Below are 24,470 nucleotides of genomic sequence, written 5' to 3'. Positions count from 1 at the left end.
CAAGGGCTTAACCGTCTTCTTTTGTAAGTCAGGCAAAGAAAAGGCTGGGGCTCCTAAAACAAAGGAGAATTCGATCCAGGCAAACAGTGAGGGATGTTCATCACCAAGACATCCATCCTACCTATATGTCTAAGAACCAGGACGCAAAGCCGTCCCGTCTTAAGATGGCTCTGCGGGGCACCTGGGTGGCTCATTGGGTTAAAGCCTCTGCCTTTCTACTCAGGTTGTGATCCCAGGGTCCTGAGATCAAGCCCCGCATCAGGCTCTCTGCTCAGTAGGGAGCCTGCTTCCTCCTCTCTCTCTGCCTGCCTCTCTGCCTACTTGTGATCTCTGTCCAAAAAATAAATAAAATCTTAAAAAAAAAAAAAAAAGATGGCTCTGGCCATCTGCACACCTCCATGCTGCACACGAGTCATCAGAAATCAGGCGGGCAGCCTTTCCTCATCCTGCTGCACCCTATTCTGCCCCTAGATACATCCACCCAGCACTTATGCTGGGGCAGAACAGAACCAGGAAGAATCAGAGAATAGAGGCAACAGCCTGAAACAGGGTAACTGCCTAAAGACAAGTGATCTCAGTATATGTAAACAGGGGTAATAATACAGCAAATGCTCACAGGTCTCTTTCACGTAACTGGCTGGAGCCCATGGGGAAAAAAATCCTTTGAAGCCAACTTAACCACAGCCTCATGGCTCTAGGAAGGCACTGCAGATAAAGGACACATGCTAAAACTGAAGATTCCCAAAACTGTTTTATTAAAAAGCAGAGTCAGACTCTCACTCAACCCTAATTCTGGAAGCTGGGGGGAAGTATCAGTAAGCAAAACTGTCAGGAACAATTTAAGTGCCTTCCAGCACAGAGAGATGGAGGCCATGTGGTTTGGTGTTAGAGAAAAGGGGCCAGGAAACAAGCAGCCGTGTTTGAACCTCTCCTTCCGCCGCCAGCATAGCAGGACCATCAGATCCCTCCCTGGGCCCTGCGGTTAGCAGTTTTCCATGACTGACAGCGAGTCCTCCCTCTGTGGATGAAGCTGTTAACTCCCAACCCCTTGGTAAGATCTGCCACAAGAGGGGTGCCTGGGTGGCTCAGTGGGTTAAGCCGCTGCCTTCGGCTCAGGTCATGATCTCAGGGTCCTGGGATCGAGTCCCGCATCAGGCTCTCTGCTCAGCAGGGAGCCTGCTTCCTCCTCTCTCTCTGCCTGCCTCTCTGCCTACTTGTGATCTCTCTCTGTCAAATAAATAAATTAAATCTTTAAAAAAAAAAATAAAATAAAAAAAAGATCTGCCACAAGAAACCACATAAACGTCCTCCCTCGGGCTTCCGTACCTCCACAGACGGACGGGTGCACGGTCGAGAAAGCTCTTTGGCCCGGCGTCCACACTCTGGCCTTGCTCTCCATGCCAAACCCGACTGCTTTTGACCCATCCATCTCAGACATAAAAGCTTGAACTCAAGAACTCTGTGGCTCTGGCACAAGAGGGTTCTCATCTCGTGCTCTTGCAGAAGCGAAGAGAGTTGAGTGAACAGCAGAGTGAAAGTGTATCTTAGGATAAGGAAGCAGCTGTCCCCAGAAGGTACTGGGACATCCTGTGTGTGCTCGGCACACTTTGGCAGACTGGGGCACGCCTGCTGACCCCCTGCTGGGGGAGCGCAGGCCATGCACCGGGCATGCGCACACCGCAGCAGGTACCTGATTATTGTTCCTGGCACTGGACGCCCCCCACCCCCAGGTCCAGCTCAGGGAGTCCGGGCAAGCAGCAGTCTAGTCTCCTGAGGGGTGGCCTGCCACAGTGGTCAGTACCTGGGCCCAAATCCCGCCTCGGCCCCGGGGTGCTACGTGAACTCAGGTCACTTGACTTCTCTGGGCTTCAGTTTTGTTGTCTGTTACATGGGGAGAATAAGAGATGTTATAAGAGGAAGAGAAGAGAACTCACACTCTCAAGAATTCCTGGCACCATCAAATTAGTCTAGCATGCACTTAAAGTTTTTATTTGGAAGTAATTTCCAACTTCCAGATACGAGAACAAGAGCGGTAGATACATGGGACACTCATAATAACCTTTACCCAGATTCGCCGTCAGGCAAACATTTGTCCCACCTGCTTTGTCACTGGCTTTCTTTCTCTTACATGCGCTTTTTCACACACACGTGCTCACACTCAGCACCTACATGCTCACTCACGCTCAAGACTCACACTCACACACACTCACATTCGGATAAACACACGCTCTTACATCCTTTGTTGGGTTTTGTGTGGTGTTCCATTGGAAAACAAGGATGTACCAGACGGTGGGAGGTTTGAGATGAAATGCAAACAGAGGGGGGTACCTTGCTACTTGGTGATGGCTCCAATGCTCCTCTCCCTCCTCCCTGCCACCAAGGCAGATGGCTAGTGCTGGGGGCCCTGGCTTAGGGATGGACCATCACATGGACAGGGACCAGAAAAAGTACTTGATACAGAAGAAGTTAGTTACTCTTCTCTTTAAACAACAAAAGCCACAAAACAAAACAAAACCAACAAAGCATTGATATGAACCATGGAAATAGCTTTATTATACAGAATTGTTTTTTTATAACGTTCGTTATAATGGGATTTTACCTGATGAAGTGGAGTGGTCACAGGCAAAGAAAGGATGTGCATAAGCCTATGGTTACCAGGACATTCAAGAATTCTATACAGAGCCTGATTTCGTAAGAGAGGTAAGTGGGTAAGAGCTGCCTGGAATCCTCTCAGGAGGGCTAGGTAATCTCTGTGAAGCAGGCCAAGCAATTCTCCATGATACCAAGTCCCTAGATGGAGCCTTCTCTCGAGTTCAAGTTCCCGCTAGTCCCCTCTACTGGGCACACGCTTGTCTCATAAAGGCATTACCATGTACCACAGTGATTCCACTTCCACTTAACCTAAAGCTAGGAAAGGGGACATACTCAAAACAGAGCGTGGCAGGGAGGGTGGGGGTGGTTTGCAGTACAGGTTCCCTACATGGAAGACTAAGCTGTCATCAAGATGATATGCCACCTGAACCTACCCCCGTCAGAGGAACGCACCACCCACATTTATCCCCAGGTGCTCTTTGGGGTTCCACATAGAAGAGAGACACCCCTTCCTATAAGCTCCATCTTGGCGTTATCTTCCTGACATGGACCCGAGCCCAATAACCATGACCATGACTCCCCTCTTAAAAGCAGGAAAACCCTGCCTGCCTCCTTGGGTCTATCTGTCCCTGGGGTTAGCTTCTCGTTCCACCTGGAAACTGCGTATCTCAAATCTGGTGGGAGGTACTCAAGGGCCGCCACCGTGTCACCCATTTAATGTAACAACCGTCAGCTTCCAATTAGCCACACCAAGAGAACAGTCACTTAAAGGGTGCTGAAGGAACGACAGACTTCGCTGCTGCCCATCTGCCTTTCCAATTTTCTTTTGGTCAACTGAACAGATGATTTTTTGTTCCTGGGATCCAGGCATGCGAGCAGAAGGGAAACACGGGCTGGGCGTGTGCTGGGCCGGCACACAGACGATGCCAGCTCAGGAGCCCATTCACAACGGACTCGCCCCGCATGTGTGGGAAGAGCTCTGGGATTGGGAGCAAAAGGGCTCTAGAGTCACATGGTCTTGGGCAAGTCACTTCCTTCCTAGGCCTCATGTAACTTCTCTGCAAAAACAAGTCCATGCCACCTGCAGCTATGTGTCAGGAGGATAAATGAGAAACATTCCAGAGTTCCCACGAGGAGCCACAAAGAGCTAAATGAATGGAACACACTGTTAAAACTAAAGCTATCTATATGCTCAACTTCCCTGAAAAGTACAATTTGTTGTGATTCCCAAGCTTTTTCTTTCCACTGAAGCAGCTGTTTTTGCCTTCTCCCATGAATGCACAGCTACCGAGGACTGTGGTCCCAGTAACAGAGAGCCCAGGCGCTACTCTGGGCGGTCAGGAGCGCACGCACCCCTCAGGCGGGACTCACACTGCCATCTTCCCAATCGCTGCCCCGGACCACGCAATCCTGCAACAGCTCTCTGGCTGCATCCCCCTGGGCTCGCCAAATGGCATCCAGCCCCCACCCTCAGCCCTGGCATGTCCTATCTGATGGGTATGAGTTACAAAGACAATCCCTAAACGGAGGCCGCGCCAGCTTGCAGGTGTGGGGCAGGGAGCGCACGTGTTATCAGCCGTGGTTCTCTCAAAGCGATGTGGGCGAGCAAACAGATCAAACACGCACCGAGCACAGAAAACTCGTTAAAGGGAAGGTAGTGTGTGGGGCAGGGAAGAGGAGAAGGGAGGGCAAGGTAAGAGAAGAGCTCTTTCCGTCTTCTTAATTGCAGTTTTACTCTGTTCCAAGTTACCCCCAGCTGGGCAGGTTCAGAAAACCACCTGACTAAGCTACCAGGTCGGTGGTTGGCAACCCAAACAACAGGACAATGTGGGCCCCATGGATGGCAGTATATGTGTTCAGGGGGTGGGGAATGCTAATAAGCATCTCTTTCCAGCATTTCCCAACTTGCTGGGGGGAGCAGGGGAGGTTGGGGGGGGCAGGTATGGGGAAAGAAGGTGAAACAGGATGGTGCCTGGCTTGGGGAAGGGGGCTTCCAGCCTGATCACACCTCTGGAGAAAGCCTGAAGCCTCCCCTAAGGCCCATAGACAGTTCTGTTCCCTAGCCTAGAAAAGGCACTGATGCAGATTTCGTTTTTCTGCTTCCCTTTCCTATACATTAGCCCTACTAGGAATTTGCTGTAAATCTACCTGGAGTGAAAGGAAACCCAGTATTCATCTTGCTTTCCTTGGCCTGTCACCCATATCCACTTCTAAGCCTAAAGCCAGGGAGTCTGGCTTTTTTTTTTAAATAAAATCCTAGCAAAATCCTAGGTGTTGGCTGTTTCCATGGATCAACCTGGTAACCAACTGCCCAAGCTCACCCCTCTGGCTTTAAGTGCGAGGGGAAGGGAACCTACAGGCCTAGCAATGACATCCATGGAAATGCCACATCTTTGCCACCAACTGGGCTTCAGGCCCAATGACCAGGATGAATAGGAGACCAGTGATTTAAAGAGAGAGAGAACACTAACACTTCAGTGGGGGTGGGGGGGAGGTTGCCTTGGAAGTAGCTGCAGAGAGGGGTATTATAAAGGAGGCACAGTGTGTGGGGACCAGAAGTGGGAAAAACCATCTCAAGGGAGACTGGGGGGAAGTGTGGCTCGCTCTCCCCACCCCTGCTGCCTTTCCAGCAACTCAATCCAACAAGTATTTATTGAGCACGACACTCCCCATCTGCCCTGGCCCTCCCTCTGCAAAAACACTCAAATCTGTTCAAGCTGCAGGGTGAGTTCCATTGCACTTGAACTTGAAACATGAGGTGCCTACCTTTTAAAAAGGCAGGCACACAATTTGCAGCACGGGCTGAAGAGACTAAAGAGAGCTGAAAAAGTGAAGAAACATGGTTGACACGACAGGGCCATACCAATATGCCACTTTTGAAAGGGAAGGGAAGGGAAGAAGTCAAAATTTCATTTAACCTTAGGGAGAAAAATACACTGGTCAATTAAAGAAAAAAAAAAAGCTTACTGGAAATATCCCGGTTAATTCTCCAATTAACCCTACCTAACACAAGAATAATAAATATCCCTTTATTCTATGCCTCCTCCAGCTTGAATTAAATTTTATCCACTTGTGGATGTGTTAGTCATTTGCTTTTGGAGTCCTATGTTTATCCTCCTTTCTCTCTTAAGGAGGTGAGACCTCAGTGCTCCTCTGCATGTTTTCATTGAGGATCAGGTGACAGGGGATTCAGGTAACAGAGCTAGGGAGGGACTAAACCTATGCGTATTGGCATAGTTCTCTCCACCTCGAAAAGCCACACTCGTTCCTAAGATGGGGAGCTCAGGGTCTGAGAAGAGGCATCCCAGACTTACAGCTCTGCCCCGCCAAATCAAATATTCTAAGAAGCCACATCCAGGCAGCCTCCGAGAAAACTCTACCATCCTTGATCACAGGCCTACTGCTTCAGAGCAACCAAAGCCCTAAGAGGAATCTTCCCAGGCCTTCTCCAACCTCCACCCATTTTATTAAGGAGCTGGAAGCAGAAACTGCTTGTGCACAGGCACTGCTGAGCCCAAGGCTCTCCATCTATCCCCAACATCAGCCGGCTGGGGCGCACAAGCAGGGCATATGGGAGGTGTCCAGAGCCCCAACTTCAATTCCAGGTTCCCCAAGGTCTGGTGCTAATAGATTCCCTATTATGAAATACTTCGATAGCCTTCTTTTAAGTTCATTAAAGCCACCCTTCGCTGGCTGTGGTTTTCTGACACAGTAGAAGTCCACTGAGGATTATTTGGGCCTGAGGATAAACATTTAAATGGCTCTCAGCTGAGCATGCAACTTTGTAGTGACCCTGAGGAAAATGCGCGGAGGAGGAGAGCCAAGTGCCAGGAAGAGTCTTCCAAACCAGGAGGTTTGGTGGGGACCCTGAGCTGGAGGCCGGAGTGTGGGCAGCCAGCTGTAGAGAAACTCCCTCCATCCAGCTGTTCCCAAGAACAACAGCCCCTTCACAAGCTCCACACCGCTGGAGAGGAACTGGTGCACAGATAATTTAGAACTTCAAATAGAATCCAAAACTCTTTTCTCTCTGAGAGATCAGGATTTGTTTTTGACCTAACAATGTGAATAGATTCGGCTGGTGTTTGGTTAATTCATAACCCTGCAAAGCAAATACTGCAGCCCTCTATGAAGGCTCAACTCGGCCCTCAGCCGGGGCGCGGCGGGAATGAAGACCAAGGTTCTCACTCATCCTTCGTGTTTCCACTCTTCCCCGCCCCGTTTCTATCCCCTTAAAAGTGGGATTAGAACTTACTAACCCAGGGGGCGCCTGGGTGGCTCAGTTGGTTAAGACACTGCCTTTGGCTCAGGTCATGATCCTGGAATCCTGGGATAGAGTCCCATATGGGGCTTCCCCTGCTGAGCAGGGGAGGCTGCTTCTCCCTCTCCCTCTGCCTGCCTCTTCGCCAAACTTGTGCTGTCTCTCTCCCTAATAAAAAAATTAAAAATCTTAAAAACAAAAACAAAAACAAAAAAACTTACTAACCCAGCAAGAGACTGTCCATTCCCACTTAGCGAACGTGCTGGTGGGCACCCACCTCCATCCTGAACTGGAAAGGAAACACAAGGTTTCCCCTTCCAGCCCCTTCAAAGAGCTCCAAACTGCCTACAGAATGAGGGTAAGCCCAGGCAAGACTAGAGCTTGGTGTCACATAGCACTGATAAATGCGATAGTGTCAGTGAGGTTTCAAAACCAGACCTGCCTCCAGAACGTGTCACACCCTAAAGTGTGAATCCTTACGGCACAAAGGCTCTATGTGAGAGGTATAAAAATCCAGAGGAGAATGCTTGATTTCTTTTCTTTCTTTCTTTTTTTTTTTTTTAAAGTAATCTCTACTCCCAACGTGGGGCTCGAACTCACAACCTGGACAATCAGTCACATGCTCTACTGACTGAGCCAGCCAGGCGCCCCTGAGGACACTTGATTTCTAACAGTTCCATGAAGATCGAGGGATACACTGAGTAATACAGAACTGTTAAGTCCTTATGCTGTGCAACTGAAACTAACATAATACTGTAATTAAAAAAAGAACAAGATCAAAGAACAGTGTGGAGTGGGTGCCCATCATACCATTCTGTATAAATTAGCCAAAAACTATGAGTAAAGTGTTCTCTGCCATTAAAGCCCACCAACCACTTTGGCAACACTCACATGGCCACCGTAACTGGAAGTTTTGCAATCCTGCCCCAAATCTTCTGGAGATCCATCTATATTTGGAATCAGAGAGAATGATGTCCTCTTACCACCACACCCACTTTTGTTCTCACCCCTCCTCCACTGACCTCAAATGGTTTAAAATATCCCAGATCTATGTTACATGAGTGGAGAGCTTCCCATCTCTACAATCCTTTGCTATCCGAAACACGGAAGAACACACAGACCCATGATCGGGTCTTTATCGACGGGATAAAGCAGTTAGGTACTCTGGAACTCAAATTAAAAGGATGCCGTCCCTGGTGATAACCTTTAAGACAGATTTCAGCAGTACCTCCTGGGGACCACGTGTGTCTGGAGCGGGCGAAGCTGTCAAAAACAAGCTAGCAACATCAGGCTAAGCAACGTCCAGTGCTTCCCAAACAGAAGCTACCTCAATCACAGAGCATTCAAGGACGGTAGTAGCTCTTAAAGGCTTTTAAATGCACTCCCAGACTTCATCATAGCAAGATGGGTCCTTGGCATTGAGAAGTTGGACTGCTTCTAGCTCCAGAGTCCAAGAGGACCATGACTTGAGGAGGACTTTTTCTCAAAGTCCCTAATAAGGGACCTCCTTTATGTGGTTCCAGACCTATCTAAACACCCACCCCCCAAGGACTAAGTTTTCAAAGCATTGCAAGGAAAGGAGTTTAATAATTACCAATAGCACTGCTAATAACAATGCTGCCTTATATTCACTGAATTGGCCATCCTGGAGAACCGAATGCGTGTTTGAAATAAACCCATCCTACATCCCTGCGGGGAAGCCAGTATTTTAAGACTACTGCCGGCTGTCAGTGATCTGTTTGGAAAAATAAAAGGTAGTGAAAAAAATCCCAGAGAGGACATAAACCTAAAGCCATTTCCAACTGCTGCAGTTGTGGGTGGTTTGGGAAGGGTTATGAGGGGAGAGGGTGCACATTTGCCTAACAGTCAAGCTTTTATGTAAATCCAAATTAGTTTATGTCTACTGAACACATGCCACCTGACATTGGGGGTGTGGGGCGCAGGCAGGAAGGCAGCCTCCACTCACATGTGCTGATCCTCCACAAAGACTGTGAACTGACTGGAAGCTGATGACCCCCCCCTTCTCTTTTCACCTGAAACAGAAGTGGGGATACAGGTTTGTTACTTTTCTTTATCCCCTTAGAATATTGAGAAGGTGTGCCACACGCACTGAAACTCATCTCTATATAGGAATAATGGGAAGGAACACTGTTTAAGACAAGGGTAGGCCAACTTTTCCTGTTAAGTGCCATGGTAGTCAATATTTTAAGCTTAATGGCCTTCTGGTCTCTTTCACAACCACTCAACTCTGTCACTGTCGTGCAAAAGCAGCCACAGACAATACTAAATGAAGGGGCATGGCTGTGTTTCAACAGATCTTTATTTACAGGGTGCCTGGGTGGCTCAGTCGGTTTAGTGTCTGCCTTTGGCTCAGGTGATAATCCCAGGGTCCTGGGATAGGGCCCAGCATCAGGCTCTCTGCTCAGCAGGGAGCCTGCTTCCTCCTCTCCCTCTAGCTCCCCCTGCTTGTGTGCTCTCTCCGTCAAAAAAATAAACAAAAATCTTTTTAAAAATTAAAAAAAATCTTAATTAAAAAAGCAGGCAGAGGCCTAGATTTGGCCTGCAGGCCATAATTGCCAACCCTGGGTCTAAGAAGGTTCTGGTGTGGCAACATGGGGCTCCCCCAGGACCCAGCTGACCCCTGGGAGGCTGGTCCACTAGGGAGGAATTTGTAAAGCTCAATTAAACATTATCTTCTTTCTAGAGATATGGAGACAGAGACACTAGACAGGATAGTAAAAGCCAGAACCCAGAACAATTTTCCCAGTCCCGTTTTGTCCATCAGTAATCCTGGAGGAACATAAAAGTTAGCAGCCTCCAACAGACATAAGACACAAACAAGAATTTAATTAAAGGGGGAACTGCCGTAATAAATGTATCCTGGGTTGCTACTCCCCACGGGGGGGAATCTTAGCTTTCTTAGACTTGACCTTCATTTTTCTAGCTGTTCTCTTTGCCTTCCACACCCCTAGCCCAGGCTCAGAAAAATGAAGCCATTCCTCACTTTATAAAGACATCCTGCATGGATGAATGGCCACAGAAGGTAAATCCTGTTCTTTACATCATCACCCTGTTTTTACAAGGTCTAACATATCTTGTCAGGAACGTAACAGGGCATGTGGTACAGGTAAGTGCACGGCCCAGGGCACTTCGGCACTTTAGGATGGGAAAGAAACAGTGACAACACCTAACTGTCCCTGAAACCCAGTCCCAGCTCACATGCCTCTTTAAACAGTTGGGGTCTGGAGCCCTGATTAGAAAAGCTCATTTTAAAAGATGAGGGAATACAAGTGCAAGAGGAGGCCTTGAAATTCTGAAACCTGCAGTACTGGTTTCAGACCAATATGGGTTTGCTCTTTGAAGCCTGAAAGGCAATGGGTTTTGGCCAACAATGCTCTCTCACGTTGGCGGGGTGGAGAGAAGAGGAACGATGTAAGCAGCGGTGAACACGGATGACATCTTCTAGGTGCCTCGGCGCTTTATAACTGTTAACTCAGGATATAGTTATGATTCACATTCTAACAGATGAGGAAACGGAGACACACAAGTTAAGAAACTTCTTCCACGCCACACACCTAGTAAATGGCAGAGCCTGAAATTGAAATTCAGGAATCCTGGTCCCCAACGCCAGGAGGATTCTCTTAAGGGTTTATGAACGTAAGGCGTTTCCTCCTATCAAGTACGCCCCTGACCTAGAGGAAACCGCTTTTGCCACTTCTCAAGTGCAAGGAATGGAAACAATCTGAACACACAAGGAGTAAAATTAACGCGTAGAAGACCCGATATGCTCCCAAATCAAAGGCCAGGTACATTCCCTTAATGCGTGCTCAGGAGAAGTCCACAGGCTCTGACCACTCTTTCCTTCTATCTTTCCTCTCTCCTGCCTCACTGAAAATCTATAGATAATCTACAGATAATAGATAATATACACCAGGTAAGTGCCTCATTAAGTCCTCTTGGATACTAAAAGGTGGAGGGATCACCCCTCAGCCCAATTCATACACAAGAGACCACTCAACTTGCCCTGAATCATCCAACAAGTTAGGTAGAACTCTAGCTTCTATGGTTTTTACTAGGATCTTCAGGACCCTGGCCCTATAAAAAAGAAGAGGCCATGTAAAGAACTCAGTTATCCAAACCTCCACTCTTCTCCATTCCACAACATCCACCATTGTTTGTGCCTTTCATGTCAGTTCTATAGCAGATATAAAATAACTGCCCTTAAAATATGATTGCTAAGGGTACTGGGTGGCTCAGTGGGTTAAAGCCTCTGCCTTTAGCTCAGGTCATGATCCCAGGGTCCTGGGATCAAGCCCCACATCGGGCTCTCTACTCAGCGGGGAGCCTGCTTCCTCCTCTCTCTCTGCCTCCCTCTCTGCCTGCTTGTGATCTCTGTCAAATAAATAAATAAAATTGTTAAAAAATATATATGACTGCAAATAAATTTCCAGCTATCGCATAGGCAGGCTTTCTGTTGATTTCTACTAAAAGTGACTAAGGTTCTAGTGCTTGCTGTTACTACGAACTTCCCTGGACTCCAAGGAAATCCAAACAAAACCAACAGGTTTGTAATCTTGTGGTTTGCTTTATAGCTCATGATAGGCATGAGTCTGGGCACTGCTCTGCTCTCCACCACCAGAGTCTAGGCATACTTTGACTAATTGGTCACCACCTTGCTACCAGATTTGACCAAGTTTCTGCATTCCAATACGCAAGGTTAACATTTACAGTGAGGTCCAGATAGAGTTGGCCTTTCTACTTCAGAGACCCTCTTAACCCCATTCCTACCTAGAAAAGCACTGTAGCAGCTATACTTTCAGGAGGGAGTGAAGCCTAGTAATTACAAAAAGCTCAAGAAATTCTGGTGTGGAAAATGTCATTAACCATTAGAAGGTGGGGACCATGACTTTTGTACATTTGGTAGGCTCTGAGGCTTTGGGAAGTGTGCAATGATCTTTTTCACATCTGGTGTGAATCAAATGCATGCCTCACTTTCAACTAACTGCCAACCTCCTCATGCAAGTAGGTTCCTTTTCCCATTCCTCACTGCCTGCCTTTGCGGGGGATCCATCGCAGCTTTGAGTGTGAAAGCAAGGTTAATCTTGCTCCTCCCTCGTTTCCCCACACCCAGCACGGCAAGCTGCTATTAAGAAGCCGTTTCAGGGCTGTTCAGAAAGTGGGGTTATTTGCCACAGTGTACTTGACTGTAGCCCTCACCCCACTGCCACGTTGGCTGGCAATGCCGAGGACTAAATATCCCGAGTGAGGGTAGGAGAGAAAGGCTGGGGGCAAATTGCCCAGGCCCTACACACACACACACACGCACGCACACGATGGCTGGAATGAGACAGCCATATTAAGCAGGTCAATGATCTGGGAACATACAACTTCTGGGCCAGCCAAGAGGAATGTAGGGAATCGGAGCAGAGCGTTTGTACCGTAGTAAAAGCCGTTAAACTAACTTATTCCAACGGCTCGGATGAAATCAGCTCCGGAAGGTGGCAATATAGGGAAGTGCACGTGAAGTGGGTAGTGAAGGGGATGAACTCCAGAGCCGTAGAGCGGGATGCCGGGGCCAAACTCAAGTTGGAGAAGTAACACATGGCTCCACCGGGCTCTCCTCCATGCCCCTCCCCCTCCCCATGCAGACTTCCAGCGCCCACCAGCACCTCGCTCCAGAGCCAGCCGGCACAGGGCGCCCCCACCACGCGCCACTCACTCCTTCCTCACACCTCGCTGCCACCCCTGCATCTTCCACTCACCCCCACACGACACCTCTGCCCACTTTTCGGTTACGCCCCCAAAGCCAGCCTCCGTCTGCCATGTCCCTCCCCTCACCTCCTGGCCCCCGACTCCCTGCACACTGTCCCAGAAGTAGACCCTGCGTTCACCGCTCCTTGCTCTCGCTCCCTCCGCCCTCGCAGACTCTGCGCGACCCCCTTTCTCTTCCTTCGCTCCCATCCACTTTCCCCTCACGCTTCTCCCCGGACCCCTCCCCCCCGTCACGCGCCCCCCCTCCCCCAACGGCTCCTCCCCCCGGTACCCGCTCCAGGCCCGGCTCACCTGCGCGGCCACCCCCGTCCCGGCGCTGGTGCGGCTGCTGCAGCTGGAACGGGACCGTGGCCCTGAGCGGCTGCAACCCAGCCCGGGGGGAGCCGGCGGGGGCTGGGGGAGAGCAGCCCCGCCGGAGCCCCCCGGCCCCTCCGCGCCCCGGCCCCCAAGGACCTCCGCCTCTGCCGCCCGCTGCGGCCCCCGCCATCGTCCGCCCCACAACCTGCCTGCCTCGGCCCCACAGCGAGCCCCACACAGCCCCCCAACCCCCGCTGCTGCCGCTTATCTGCTCTGCGGGGCGGAGACCAGCCCCCTCAGCTCAGAACTCTCATTGGCCTACAGAGTCCCAGACCCCGCCCCCCAACCAATCCCTGGCTTGTTCTTCCCATTCCAGAGGATGACTGGCCGATATACCTAGCGATCCAACCCAAGACCCCACCCTCATCCCGCCCCCTCCCGCTTTCCTCCGTCCGAGGGGGCGCTGATTGGTCCGTCCGGAAGAGGGCTGGTTCTCCGGTGCCGCCAATGAGAAGACACAGAAAAGGGGAGCGTCACACCCAGTCCCAGGTAGTATGCAAATACACTATCACGTGACGTCAGGCTAAGCGGGGGTGGGGCCGGGTGGAAGATGGAATCAAGCACTAGTGAAATCATTATGGGGGGTAGAGAAGAGTGTCAAACTTAGAGCAGTTGAGCCCGGCAAGCACCGAGAAAGCGATAACTTCAAAAAGCATTACTTTTGATCTAACCTAAAAATATTAGCTGTGAGTCCTCATAGGCTCTCAGTGCTGCTCGCAAGCTCCAAAGTAAGATTCTACAAATTAATGCAAAGTTTGCATATATTTGCATGCGATTTGCATTATATTCATGCACTTAATGGCCACCGTGCCTCATGTGACACCCACATTTGTCTTTCTTTACGTTTCCAAGTCCTTAGCTGGTGTGGGTCCAACTCCCCCCGCCCCCAAAAAACCCCCAGCGCTAGCCTGTAAATTAGACTGAGACTGAAAAGGAGCAGGGAATTTCCCTTCAGAGCCATCCATTCCAAGTCTATCTCAGCGGAGTGTTAGGAACAAAATGACTGAGAAACGTGCCCAAATTTGTACAGGGACTCCATTAACAAATCCTGGTCTTCCCAGTTCAGTGCTCTCTGACATCTCTCTGAGATGGTCCCCAAAGAGAATGCATGCAGTTGAAAAAATCACATGCTGTAATATATATGAGGACATTTGGGAAGGAAAACAACATTTTAGTTACTATTAAAAACTATTACTCTTCAAAAGAAAAAAAAAGTATTACTCTTGGTATTTATTAACCATTTTGTTCTATATAAGGAAAAAGCAAAAGGCAATCAACCCTGGATCCTCTGCCATAAGGGACCATACAAATAATTGGATAATTCCCTCCAGATTTATATTTAGCTATGAATTCTATTTTTTATCTTGCTACAGATTTATCTTTCTATTTCTGTTTTTGCCCACTTTAATGTTAAAATGAAGGTATTCCCTGAAGCCATCCTAACTAATCAGAGAAAGGAGGTAATCTGGGAGCATCCTGCAAGGCAAGGAGAGGTCACTCTGTGATTACCTATTGAAAACACTTAATACCCAAAGCAGAAATTCAAGCATTGGCTGAATATTAAAATCACCCTACATACGCACAACAAATGTGAGGCAATGGAACATCCTAAAGTATGGTTTTCTTTGCGAACAAAGAGTGTATGTGCTCTAGCAGATTCGAAGGGTTTACGTCAAGATCTGACATTTGAGGGGCACCTGAGTGACTCAGTGGGTTAAGCCTCTGCCTTCGGCTCAGATTATGATCCCAGGGTCCCGGCATCAGGCTCTCTGCTCAGCAGGGAGTCTGCTTCCTCCTCTCTCTCTCTGACTGCCTCTCTGCCTATTTGTGATCTCTCTCTGTCAAATAAATAAGTAAAATCTTTAAAAAAAAATCTGACATTTGAAATCTTTTTATTGTCTGGGAAACGCTGTATTCCTTTTCCATGAAGAGGATGACTTTAATACTGGCAGATAGGGATCAACAAAAACTGATGGATGATAAAGAGTAAAAGTCTTTATAAACTTAATTCAGTTCTTAAAAAAAAAAATCTTGCTATGGACATTGGGGAGGGTATGTACTATGGTGAGTGCTGTGAAGTGTGTGTAAACCAGGCAATTCACAGACCTTTACCCCTGGGGCTAATAAAACATTATATGTTAATTTTTTTAAAAAATAAATAAATAAATAATAGAGCATTAAAAAAAATCTGGCAATTTATAACGTTCTTCAAGTCCAATCAGTTCAAAGTCTTCATATACTTCATATACTTTCGTATACTTTTTCTTTTTTTTAACTCTTATGACAATCTGGAAGAAGAAAATCGTAGCCTTTTATTACAGAGCAAGTAGGAAAACCAAGGCCCAAAAAAGTGAGTCCTTTTGATTTCTAGCTCAAAAGGATCAAAAGATCTCTATCAGATCTTATTGGACCACCCTGTCCCCATCTCTCCATGAATAAAATAAGCAATGGTAGCAGCTATAACATTCCCTGGTTTGTTTGTTTGTTTCTTTCTTTCTTTCTTTTTCAAAGATTTTATTTATTTGACAGACAGAGATCACAAGCAGGCAGAGAGGCAGGCAGAGAGAGAGGAAGGGAAGCAGGCTCCCTGCTGAGCAGAGAGATGCAGGAATCGATCCCAGGACCCTGGGATCATGACCTGAGCCGAAGGCAGAGGCTTAACCCTCTGAGCCACCCAGACGCCCCAACTGGTTTCTTTCTTTACACCAGGTATGTGTGTATGTTCTCTCATTTAATGCTCATGACCACACCTATGAGATGGTGTGGTCTTCAATGAGACTTCTTCAATGAGGATTCAGAAAGAAATAACATGCCCAAGGTTATTCAGGCAGTCAGGCACCAGACCTGAACTCCTATTTTTGTAAAACTCTGTTATAAACACAGATGGATTACTATTTGTATTTTACATAAAGAGTCTCCAAAGATGCAAATTTGCCTGAGACGTTAAAATGAACATTTGCCTAGTACTTTACAACTTTCATATACATCATCTCATTTAATTTTCACAATCAATATGTAAAGTAAAAAAAACAAAAACAAAAACAAAAATGCAGACATTATTATCCCTGTTTTATAGAAGGCTAACTCACAGATGTTAGGTGACTTCCTCCAAATCATCCACTCAGTAAATGGCAGACCCAGGATTTATATCCAAGGTCTTTTGACTCCAAATTGAAGTACTTTCCCAACCAACGCTCAACTTCTAGACCATTGGCTTACCTAAGAGCCAAAGGATGGCTAGTTGATCTCTTGAAATCTGTTCTTTCCTGAGATCCATTTTAGGACCCCTCAACATGTAAATTCTCGGGCATTCTTAGGAGATGATGGGTAATTTTTATTGGTTAAGCCATACAGTGTATGTTAGAGGGCAAAGCCCTGAATGACGAATCTTGAAATGCTTTGGGCAGGTGGCGTCCTTTCTCTCTGCAAAAATCACCTCCATTAACCTCACAGAGTGGCTCTAAAGATAATATGGCACAGTAGTAGACAGATGCATTCTTCTGTTGGAGAGAAGGCTAATGTGGATAGTCTCAAGGACACGGTGTTTAAATTTTGTTCTAAAGCCAAAACACCAGGACTTGAGGACCAGGACAGTGGAAGAAGAACCAGTGGAGATGGCACAGCTGAAGAATTGGATCTTCTGAGTCCAGAGAGTCATGGTCCTTCCAGATAAGTTGTTGGCAGGAGACACTCAAGTTGACCTAGCCGGAGTGAGAAGGCAAGCCTACATAGGAGATCCCCGTCTCCTCCTTACACAAGTATCATGCCCAAGCAGCTGTCTCTTATTCCCTTCTCTATCACCGATAGCTTCTGGTGGGCTTGATGGTGGGGATAAAGACCTCATCTGAAGATAAACCCTTGTCCTTTTCCTCCACTGAAGGAAAACCATGGCTTTGAGGAGGCTGTGTGCTGCTAACGGAGATGACTTGCCTTACAAAGCATCTTGCAGCTTGCAAAACAAACAAACAAACAAAACAACCCTTTGTTACTCTTCCCCCTGTCATCCTTATCAACATGATAGTTATTAATTCACTCAGCACAAATTTATTCAAATGATTACTAGGTACTGGACACAGAGCTGGGCACTAAGGAATGACAATAATGTTCAGAGACATGGTCCCTATGCTGAAAGTCACAACCCAGCAGGCCTTGAAGCCTGTATGCAGAAATGGTACCCGGCTAGCTGCTATCTGATTGAGACCTGACCTGGTTCCTGCCTTCAGAGAGTTTGGGTCAGAGGCAGGCACTCAAAAACAGCGAAAGTGGAGGACTACATACACAAAGTATGGCCATACCTTGCAGAAGTCTCAGGAAGTACCACGACCAAAGACTGGAGGGAATTCTAGCAGATCAGAGGATCAACAAGGAGGTCTTATCCTGCTGTCTATTGAATTAAGAGAAGGCTGGGGTCCTCCTAAGCAAGAGAAGGTTTCTAGTTCTGATGGTTCTGTCTGGCCCTATTTCCAGGGCACCTTGACCCTCACCCTGTTCCTCTGTGCCACAATTACAAACAAGCATGGGAATTCCAGACCACCATTTTTATCCTCCAAAACCTGACACTTCATAGCAATTGTTCAGAGAATAGAGAGCTCTTGATATTCCTGGGTACCTGGCGGACTGTCTCTGCACTTTCAGGTAAATGTCCAAGTGCTTACGTCTTTGGGCCTCAGGTTCCCAAATAATAAAACAGAACATAAGATGACGCAGACACACTGTGTCTCTTTCCGACCTACCTCCTTTCCTCAGCCTCTGTCTGAAATGTCAGGCCCGGCTCCTCAGGGAATGAGATCCTGAGGAAATGGGGTCAGAACTGAAGGAGCAGAGCAGCAGGAGAGGGATGGGGAAGGAGGGTTGAGGGAATGAATGAGGTTATGGGAACAGAGTAGGGAGGGGTCCCAGCCCTCAACACTTCTCCCACTGTGGTGGCCTCTCTCTCCCTCTCTCCCTTCCCTCTTACTCCCAAGGTAACTCCATGGCCTGGATTTCGACCTTGGGGGCTGCCTCTGACACATATCATCCCCTGCTGTGGCCCACCACTTCCTGTCTTCTGGCTTACTTATCTCAAGTACTCATTTTCTGTCTTTCAGACTGGATGACATTCACTCCTTCACTCTTCCTCTCAGTGGGAATCAAACTTTCCTGCTAAATGGCAAGCTATTTAAAACGAAGATTCCTAATCCTTAACCATATAGGATATGGTGGAAGTTCTAAAACAGGTAAAGGGTAAATGTGGGATCAGAGACGTCAAAATTTTGGAATACTGGTCCTAGTGACACTCCATGAAAAACACAAAGTGGATTTTTTTTTTTTTTTAAAGAATTGAGGGGGCGCCTGGGTGGCTCAGTCATTGAAGCATCTGCCTTCGGCTTGGGTCATGATCTTGGGGTCCTGGGATTGAGCTTTGCATTAGGCTCTCTGCTCCATGGAGAGTCTGCTTCTTTCTCTCCCTCTGCCCCTCCACCTACTCATGCTCTCTCTCTCTCTTTCTCTTTCTCTCAAATACATGAATAAAATCTAAAAAAAAAATAAAAAAAAAGAAGAAGAAGAATTGAGAGAGATGTTAGAGACTCTTCTTGATCAGTCCTCTGATTTTACAGATGGAGAAATGGATGCCCAAACAAGAGAAGGGCTGGTCAGAGGGCACTCAGGATATCAGACACAGGGTCAGAGACCAGGGCTCCTGCATGCTGTTCAGTGTTGTCTCAAAACAAAATTTAGGTGGAATACTATTCAGCAACAAAAAGGAACAATTATTGCAATGTGCAGTAGTATACATAGACCTCAGACACATGATGGTAAGTGAAAGAAGCCAGATGCAAGAGACCATGTATTATAGGATTCCATTTTATGAAATGTCCAGAAAAGGCAAATTTATATAGACAGAAAGGAGATCAGGACTTGCTTAGGGCTGGGGTGGGGAACAAGGATTACCTGAAAACAGGCACAGTGAAACTTTTGGGGAGGACAGAAAGGACCCACAACTGGAATGTGGTGATGGTTGCACAAATCTAGAAACTTACTAAAGGAAATCCCATGGTTATAAATATATAATAAGTCAATTCTGTGGTATGTAATTTATACCTCAATCAAGCTGTTTCCTAAAAAAGAGGAGCTAGATATGTGTATGAATGAGGGATCTTAGATGTGCGGCAAGCCCTGCTCATCTTTTAAGGGAATGTCTCGGGAAACAAACAGAGCTACTCTCATTATTTCCCTTTTAAAAGATCACTGTGAGGGGTACCCGGGTTGCTCAGTCATTAAGCATCTGCCTTCGGCTCAGGCCAGGGTCATGGGATCAAGCCCCACATCGAGCCCCAGACTGGGCTCCCTGCTCGGGGGGAAACCTGCTTCTCCCTCTCCCACTCCCCCTACTGTGTTCCCTCTCTTGCTATGTCTCTGTCAAATAAATAAATAAAATCTTTTAAAAAAATAAAAAATAAATAAAAGGTCACTGTGAAAGACAGAAGATTTGGCTTTTTGGCCTATGGAACACTCAGGCTGGCATTTTTCATTTGTTACACAGGTCCTCCTCTCTAAACTACAGAAGTTTCCTAAGGAGAACAGGTGTGTCTTGGTCATCACTCTTATTACTCAGCAAGCGCTGGCCTGACATGCACGCAGGGTCTCACAAAAATGAACTTGGCTTCTGCCAGGTCATCTGATCACAGGTGCCTTGGAAAACCATTTGGTATCTAGAGCTGTGCCTTGCTAGAAACAGTTTGCGCCACCGCCCCCACCCCCACCGCCAGGCCTTCTCCGAGATCAGAGTCTTTGAAGAAGACAGGTTGGCGGGGGTGTCTGGGTGGCTCAGTGGGTAAAAGCCTCTGCCTTTGGCTCAGGTCGTGATCCCAGGGTAGGATCAGCAGGGAGCCTGCTTCCCTTCCTCTCTCTCTGCCTGCCTCTCTGCCTACCTGTGATCTCTGTCAAATAAATAAATAAAATCTTAAAACAAAACAAAACAAAAAGACATGTTTGGTTATGCATACTTCCAGGAGACTGCAGAGTCTCAGCTCCCTTTATTTTTTTAAAGATTTGTATTTTGGGGAGGGGGCACCTGGGGGGCTCAGTCAGTTGAGCGTCCAACCTTCAGTTTTGGCTCAGGTCATGATCTCAAGGTGGTGAGATCGAGCCCCACATCAGGCTCCACGCTCAGCATGGAGTCTGCTGAAGATTCTCCCTCTCCCTCTGCTCCTCCCTTTCTCTAAAATAAATAAATCTTTAAAGATTTGTGTTTTTTTAAGTCATCTCTATACCCACCGTGAGGCTCAAACTCACAACTCAGAGATCAAAAGTTACACACTCCACCTACCGAGCCGGCCAGGCGCCCCTCAGCACCCTTGACTTCTCTCTTCCCTTCCCATTTACCTTAAATTGGCCTCAAAAATACAATTATCTGGGAGCAAATAAACTACACCACCATAAACATTCTCTGATTCCACATCCAATCCCTCTCCCTTTGCCTCCCACCATGCACCAAATCAGGCATCAAATATCACGAGATCCAACTAAAAAAGACTGTAAATGTAACAGAAGGAAGGAGTTGATTAGAAAGTTGGTTTGCAGTCTGATTTCCTTTAGATCCGGGGCACAGGCTCCAGAGCTTATTTTCAGAGCTCAAAATATTATCTCTAAAGTGTTTTTGTAGCAGATAACTGTGAACTATCACCAGAGGGTCTTTTTCACTTTTCTTCTCTGGTATATGAGGTTTTTCACTTTTATTCTCTGGTGTATGAGGTTTGCCCTTGACCCTGTCCGCCTCCTGGCAATACTGTCTTCTTCACCATCTGCTTTAACCTCCAGGTAGACCTCAGTTCCTCCAAACATTCCTCAGCCGACCTGGTCAGGTGCTAATGATTCCCTCAGCACTTAGGTAATTGGCTTAGGCATTCAACTTGCTGCCTATTATTATTTTTTTTTAAAGATTTTATTTATTTATTTGACAGAGAGAGATCACAGGTAAGCAGAGAGGCTGGCAGAAAGAGAGAGAGAGAGAGAGGGAAGCAGGCTCCCTGCTGAGCAGAGAGCCCGATGTGGGACTCGATGCCAGGACCCTGAGATCATGACCTGAGCCGAAGGCAGCGGCTTAACCCACTGAGCCACCCAGGTGCCCCTTGCTGCCTATTATTTTGTCTGAGCTTATGGGTAGCTTTCTTACGTCTGCTAAGTCATTTCATATATATTTGTCCCTTCTCCCCAGTTCGGAGGAAGGGGGACCATTTGCTGCCATATTTTTTGTAAATTTATTCATTCGAGGTTGTGGAGGGGATGAGGGAGAGAACCTGAAGCGGACTCCACAGAGCAGAGAACCCAACACAGGGCTTGATCCACAACCAACTGGGAGATCATGGCTTGAGCCAAAACCAAGAGTCAGACGCTTCACTGACTGAGCCAGCCAGGTGCCCCCGCTCTTGTATTTCGTGACAGCCCCTAATGTGAGCACTGCTCTGGGCAGTGGTGAGTCAGTATTGGTTATTTAAGACTGTTTCTCCAACTTATTGAATGTTCTTGAATGTTCAAGAACTCTTGAATATTCCTGATCACTCTTGGAAGTTGGGGTTAAAAGTCCTGCTGACTGAAAGGAGGGAAGGAAGTCTCCAGGTTTTGTGAGGACTCATGTTTATCATCTGGGGTTCCTCTTTAAGTTAAGGAGTAAAGAAGTTATAGAATTAGGTACAAGGCCCTAGAAGGGTTCTGTGCAAGGGAGGGAATCAGACTCTTAAAGTTTCATTAAGCTTCATGGTAAGCTTTGTTTCTGATTGGAAGAATGAAGTCTGGTTATATCCCGTCCAACTCTTGAGCCCTGACTAAATGAGGTGCCAATTCCTGGTTTTCCTATGGATATCCTATACCCAACACATGCATTCCACAAGATGGCTCTGGCTCAACAAAATGACTTTGGCAGCCAAGTCTGTCTATCTCATGAGAAAGTCCCAAAGGGCTGGGTTGACGCTCTTCCCATTTAGTAATTTCATGACACTTAGAACCGTTCACCTTTCAGAGCAGGTGGTTTCTCCTGCTTGCATCATGGAGCGTATGAGCTTGTGCTCAATCCTAGAAGCCCCCAACGGCTTAAAGACTTGAGGAGTTGTGTTCCTGTACAGTGGAAGGGCTTAGAATGTTCCAATACATTCCACCAGTGGCCTTTGTGACCCCTGCTTCCAATCAACTTGGGCAAAGGCCTGGTAGTCTACAAAGTAGCCTGTATTCTGCTGGGGTAGGAAGCAGTTGGGCCTTGCTTCTTCCATGCCACTCTGATAATATCATGCGAGTTGGCACTTTCCTTGGAAGTCCCACCCAGAAGCTCTATCCAATTCTTTGACCTCCTGGGTGTTTGCCCAGAATATCAAGCGAGGGTTTAGAAACTGCCCTGTCAACTTCTTGGCCCTATACACTCAACTCTGAATTCTTCCCAAGGCAGATTGGAAATTCTGGGTTCCCTGAACCAGCGATGGGCCTGCATTCCTCAAAATGCCCCAGAAGTCTGTACCACCTGTGCAGACATTAACATCAGCCCCCCCAGGAAGGAAGTAATATAATCAGGATGCCAAAGGCCATGTACCCCTGCTACATAGCATTAGAAGAAAACATCCACTTACTGGGTGCTTACTATAGGCTATGAAATTTGCACACATAGTCTCATTTAATACTCATAGTTTATACCTTATACAGAAGGTATAATTACCCCATTTCACAGGTGATAAAATTGAGGCTCAGACAGGTTAGGAAATGGGTTTAAGGTTATATGGCTAGAAGTGACAGGTCCACCTGCTTTCAAACACTGTGCGTATAACCACTATGGGGCAGGGGTTCACCACCCCTTACCCAGAGGTCGAAGGTTGGAGTAGGGAATACAGGCCAGACCAGTCACGCCACCCATCAGACCACCCACTCCCCTGCCTCCCTGCCACTTCCCCAGCCCTAAACTTACTAGAATTCTGACTTTGTTTATATTGCAGTGCTCAGAAATTATGGAGGTAAGTCTAGCAGGTTCCAGCTGTTCCTGGTGTGGGAGTTGAACACTTTTTGGAACTTTTCCTTGGCAAAAGCATGTCTTTCCTTCAGTGGACTAGCTTAGGATCAAATCCATTTGCTTTCTCCACGCTTCCTAGCTTGGGGGAAGAAAGAGAGATGGGGAAGCTGGGGGATTTCCATTAGGAGAAAGGAGAGAAAATAAAAGGAGTTGGAAGGGTTAGTTAGTGCTGCTCTCTAAGCAGGGCCACCAGAGTTCTGGAGCCAAGACTCAAGAAATTTCTGCAGTATGGCAGGTAAAGTGAGAAAGCTCTTTGTGGGGGTCAAAAGAGAGGCAACAAGAGGAGGCCCTAGGGAACACTAGGCAGAGAAAGGTGGTAAGAAGGCAAGCGCTGATCCAGGACTGAAAGTGTGTTTTAATTCTGAAACCACCGTGATCACAAAAGGAAGGGCCTTACCCCTTAACTCTATCTCCCCCACTTCTGGGGCAGGGCAGCCAAATAAGGTGCTCTCGGAGGCCAGAAAACACTGGCCGCACTGCTGGTCCAGCCTGTCTGAGCGTGTTGGGGACCAGTACCTGACTTGCGGTGTTTGGCAGATAAATAATGAGCACCCCTGCCTGTTGCCCATTCTCTCTTCTCTCTGCTTAGTTTGCTGCAAACTTCTGCCTGGCAGGGAGCTCCAGAAAGGGGTGGGGTAAAAAGGGTCCTCCAGACAGTATTTAATACTCTGTGATTTATAGGCTGTTGGAAGGGGAGGGGTGAGGGAGCTGTGAGGGGAAGCCCCTGGGACTAGTTTCCATGACGCATCAGTACACCACGGACAAGAGTCAAAGTATTTTCTTGATTCCTGTGCCTTCAGTTTCCAGAGACAGCCCACACCCCTCCTGGGGCCCAAGGCTTGGGTACCATCTAGGCTGAGACCCATGGAACTGGCTAGAATGAAACTAATGGACCCACATCCAAATCTGCAGGCTCTTCTGTAGCCTTGCACTGCCGGGGGAAGGAAGAAATCTGTGAGGTCGAGCAGCTCAATAGCTGTTTTTGGAGGATTCCCTTTTTTCATGTACAAGAATTCTTTTGAACCCTCCATGGTTCCAAGAAAAACTATTTGAAACGTCCCTGCTTCAGGGGCCAGGGGGTTAAGTGCCAGGGATGGAAGGCTAAAAGCCAGAGATGCTGGTTGCAGGGATTCTTGGAATGGGGGCTAATGGCCTCCCTGCTGTGGGCTTGGGAATGCCAGGCCCAGGCTTTGGTTGCCCTGAGAGATGCAGCCATTTTTACTCCTGACTGAAGGGCACCACCTTCTGGGACTTTCCCTTTCTGGTGAAAAACCAGAGCACAATATGCCCCAGGGACCCACAGGGCATGTGCCCAGCAGTCTGGAGGGCATTGAAGGAGATAACAATGTGGGGTACGATGAGACAGGTGCTTTATATAGTTTACAGTTTGGTTCTGGCTGGTTGGGAAGAAGATGCCTTCTGTGAGAGCGCCCGGTAATGTCCTTCATAAGTGTGATCTCA

General features: G+C 47.5%; 1 protein-coding gene across 2 annotated transcripts in view; it reads right to left on the bottom strand.

The window, feature by feature from the left end:
* FAM117A (family with sequence similarity 117 member A) overlaps window positions 1-24,470 on the bottom strand; it is a 65,599-nt gene that overhangs the window by 31,138 nt on the left and 9,991 nt on the right. Inside the window, exon 1 of one of the 2 annotated variants that reach the window (XM_044248731.1) lies at window positions 12,914-13,109. The exons of the other annotated variant lie outside the window; for it this stretch is intronic. Coding sequence (XP_044104666.1) covers window positions 12,914-13,109 — 196 coding nt within the window. Of the gene's footprint in view, window positions 1-12,913; window positions 13,110-24,470 lie in introns of those variants that run through there. 2 annotated transcript variants of the gene reach the window in all.

This window comes from Neovison vison, chromosome 5, assembly GCF_020171115.1.
Source record: "Neovison vison isolate M4711 chromosome 5, ASM_NN_V1, whole genome shotgun sequence".
In the NCBI taxonomy this organism is placed as follows: Eukaryota; Metazoa; Chordata; class Mammalia; order Carnivora; family Mustelidae; genus Neogale; species Neogale vison.
The sequence above is the reverse complement of the archived record's forward strand: the minus strand, read 5'-3'. Positions and strand labels throughout refer to the sequence as shown.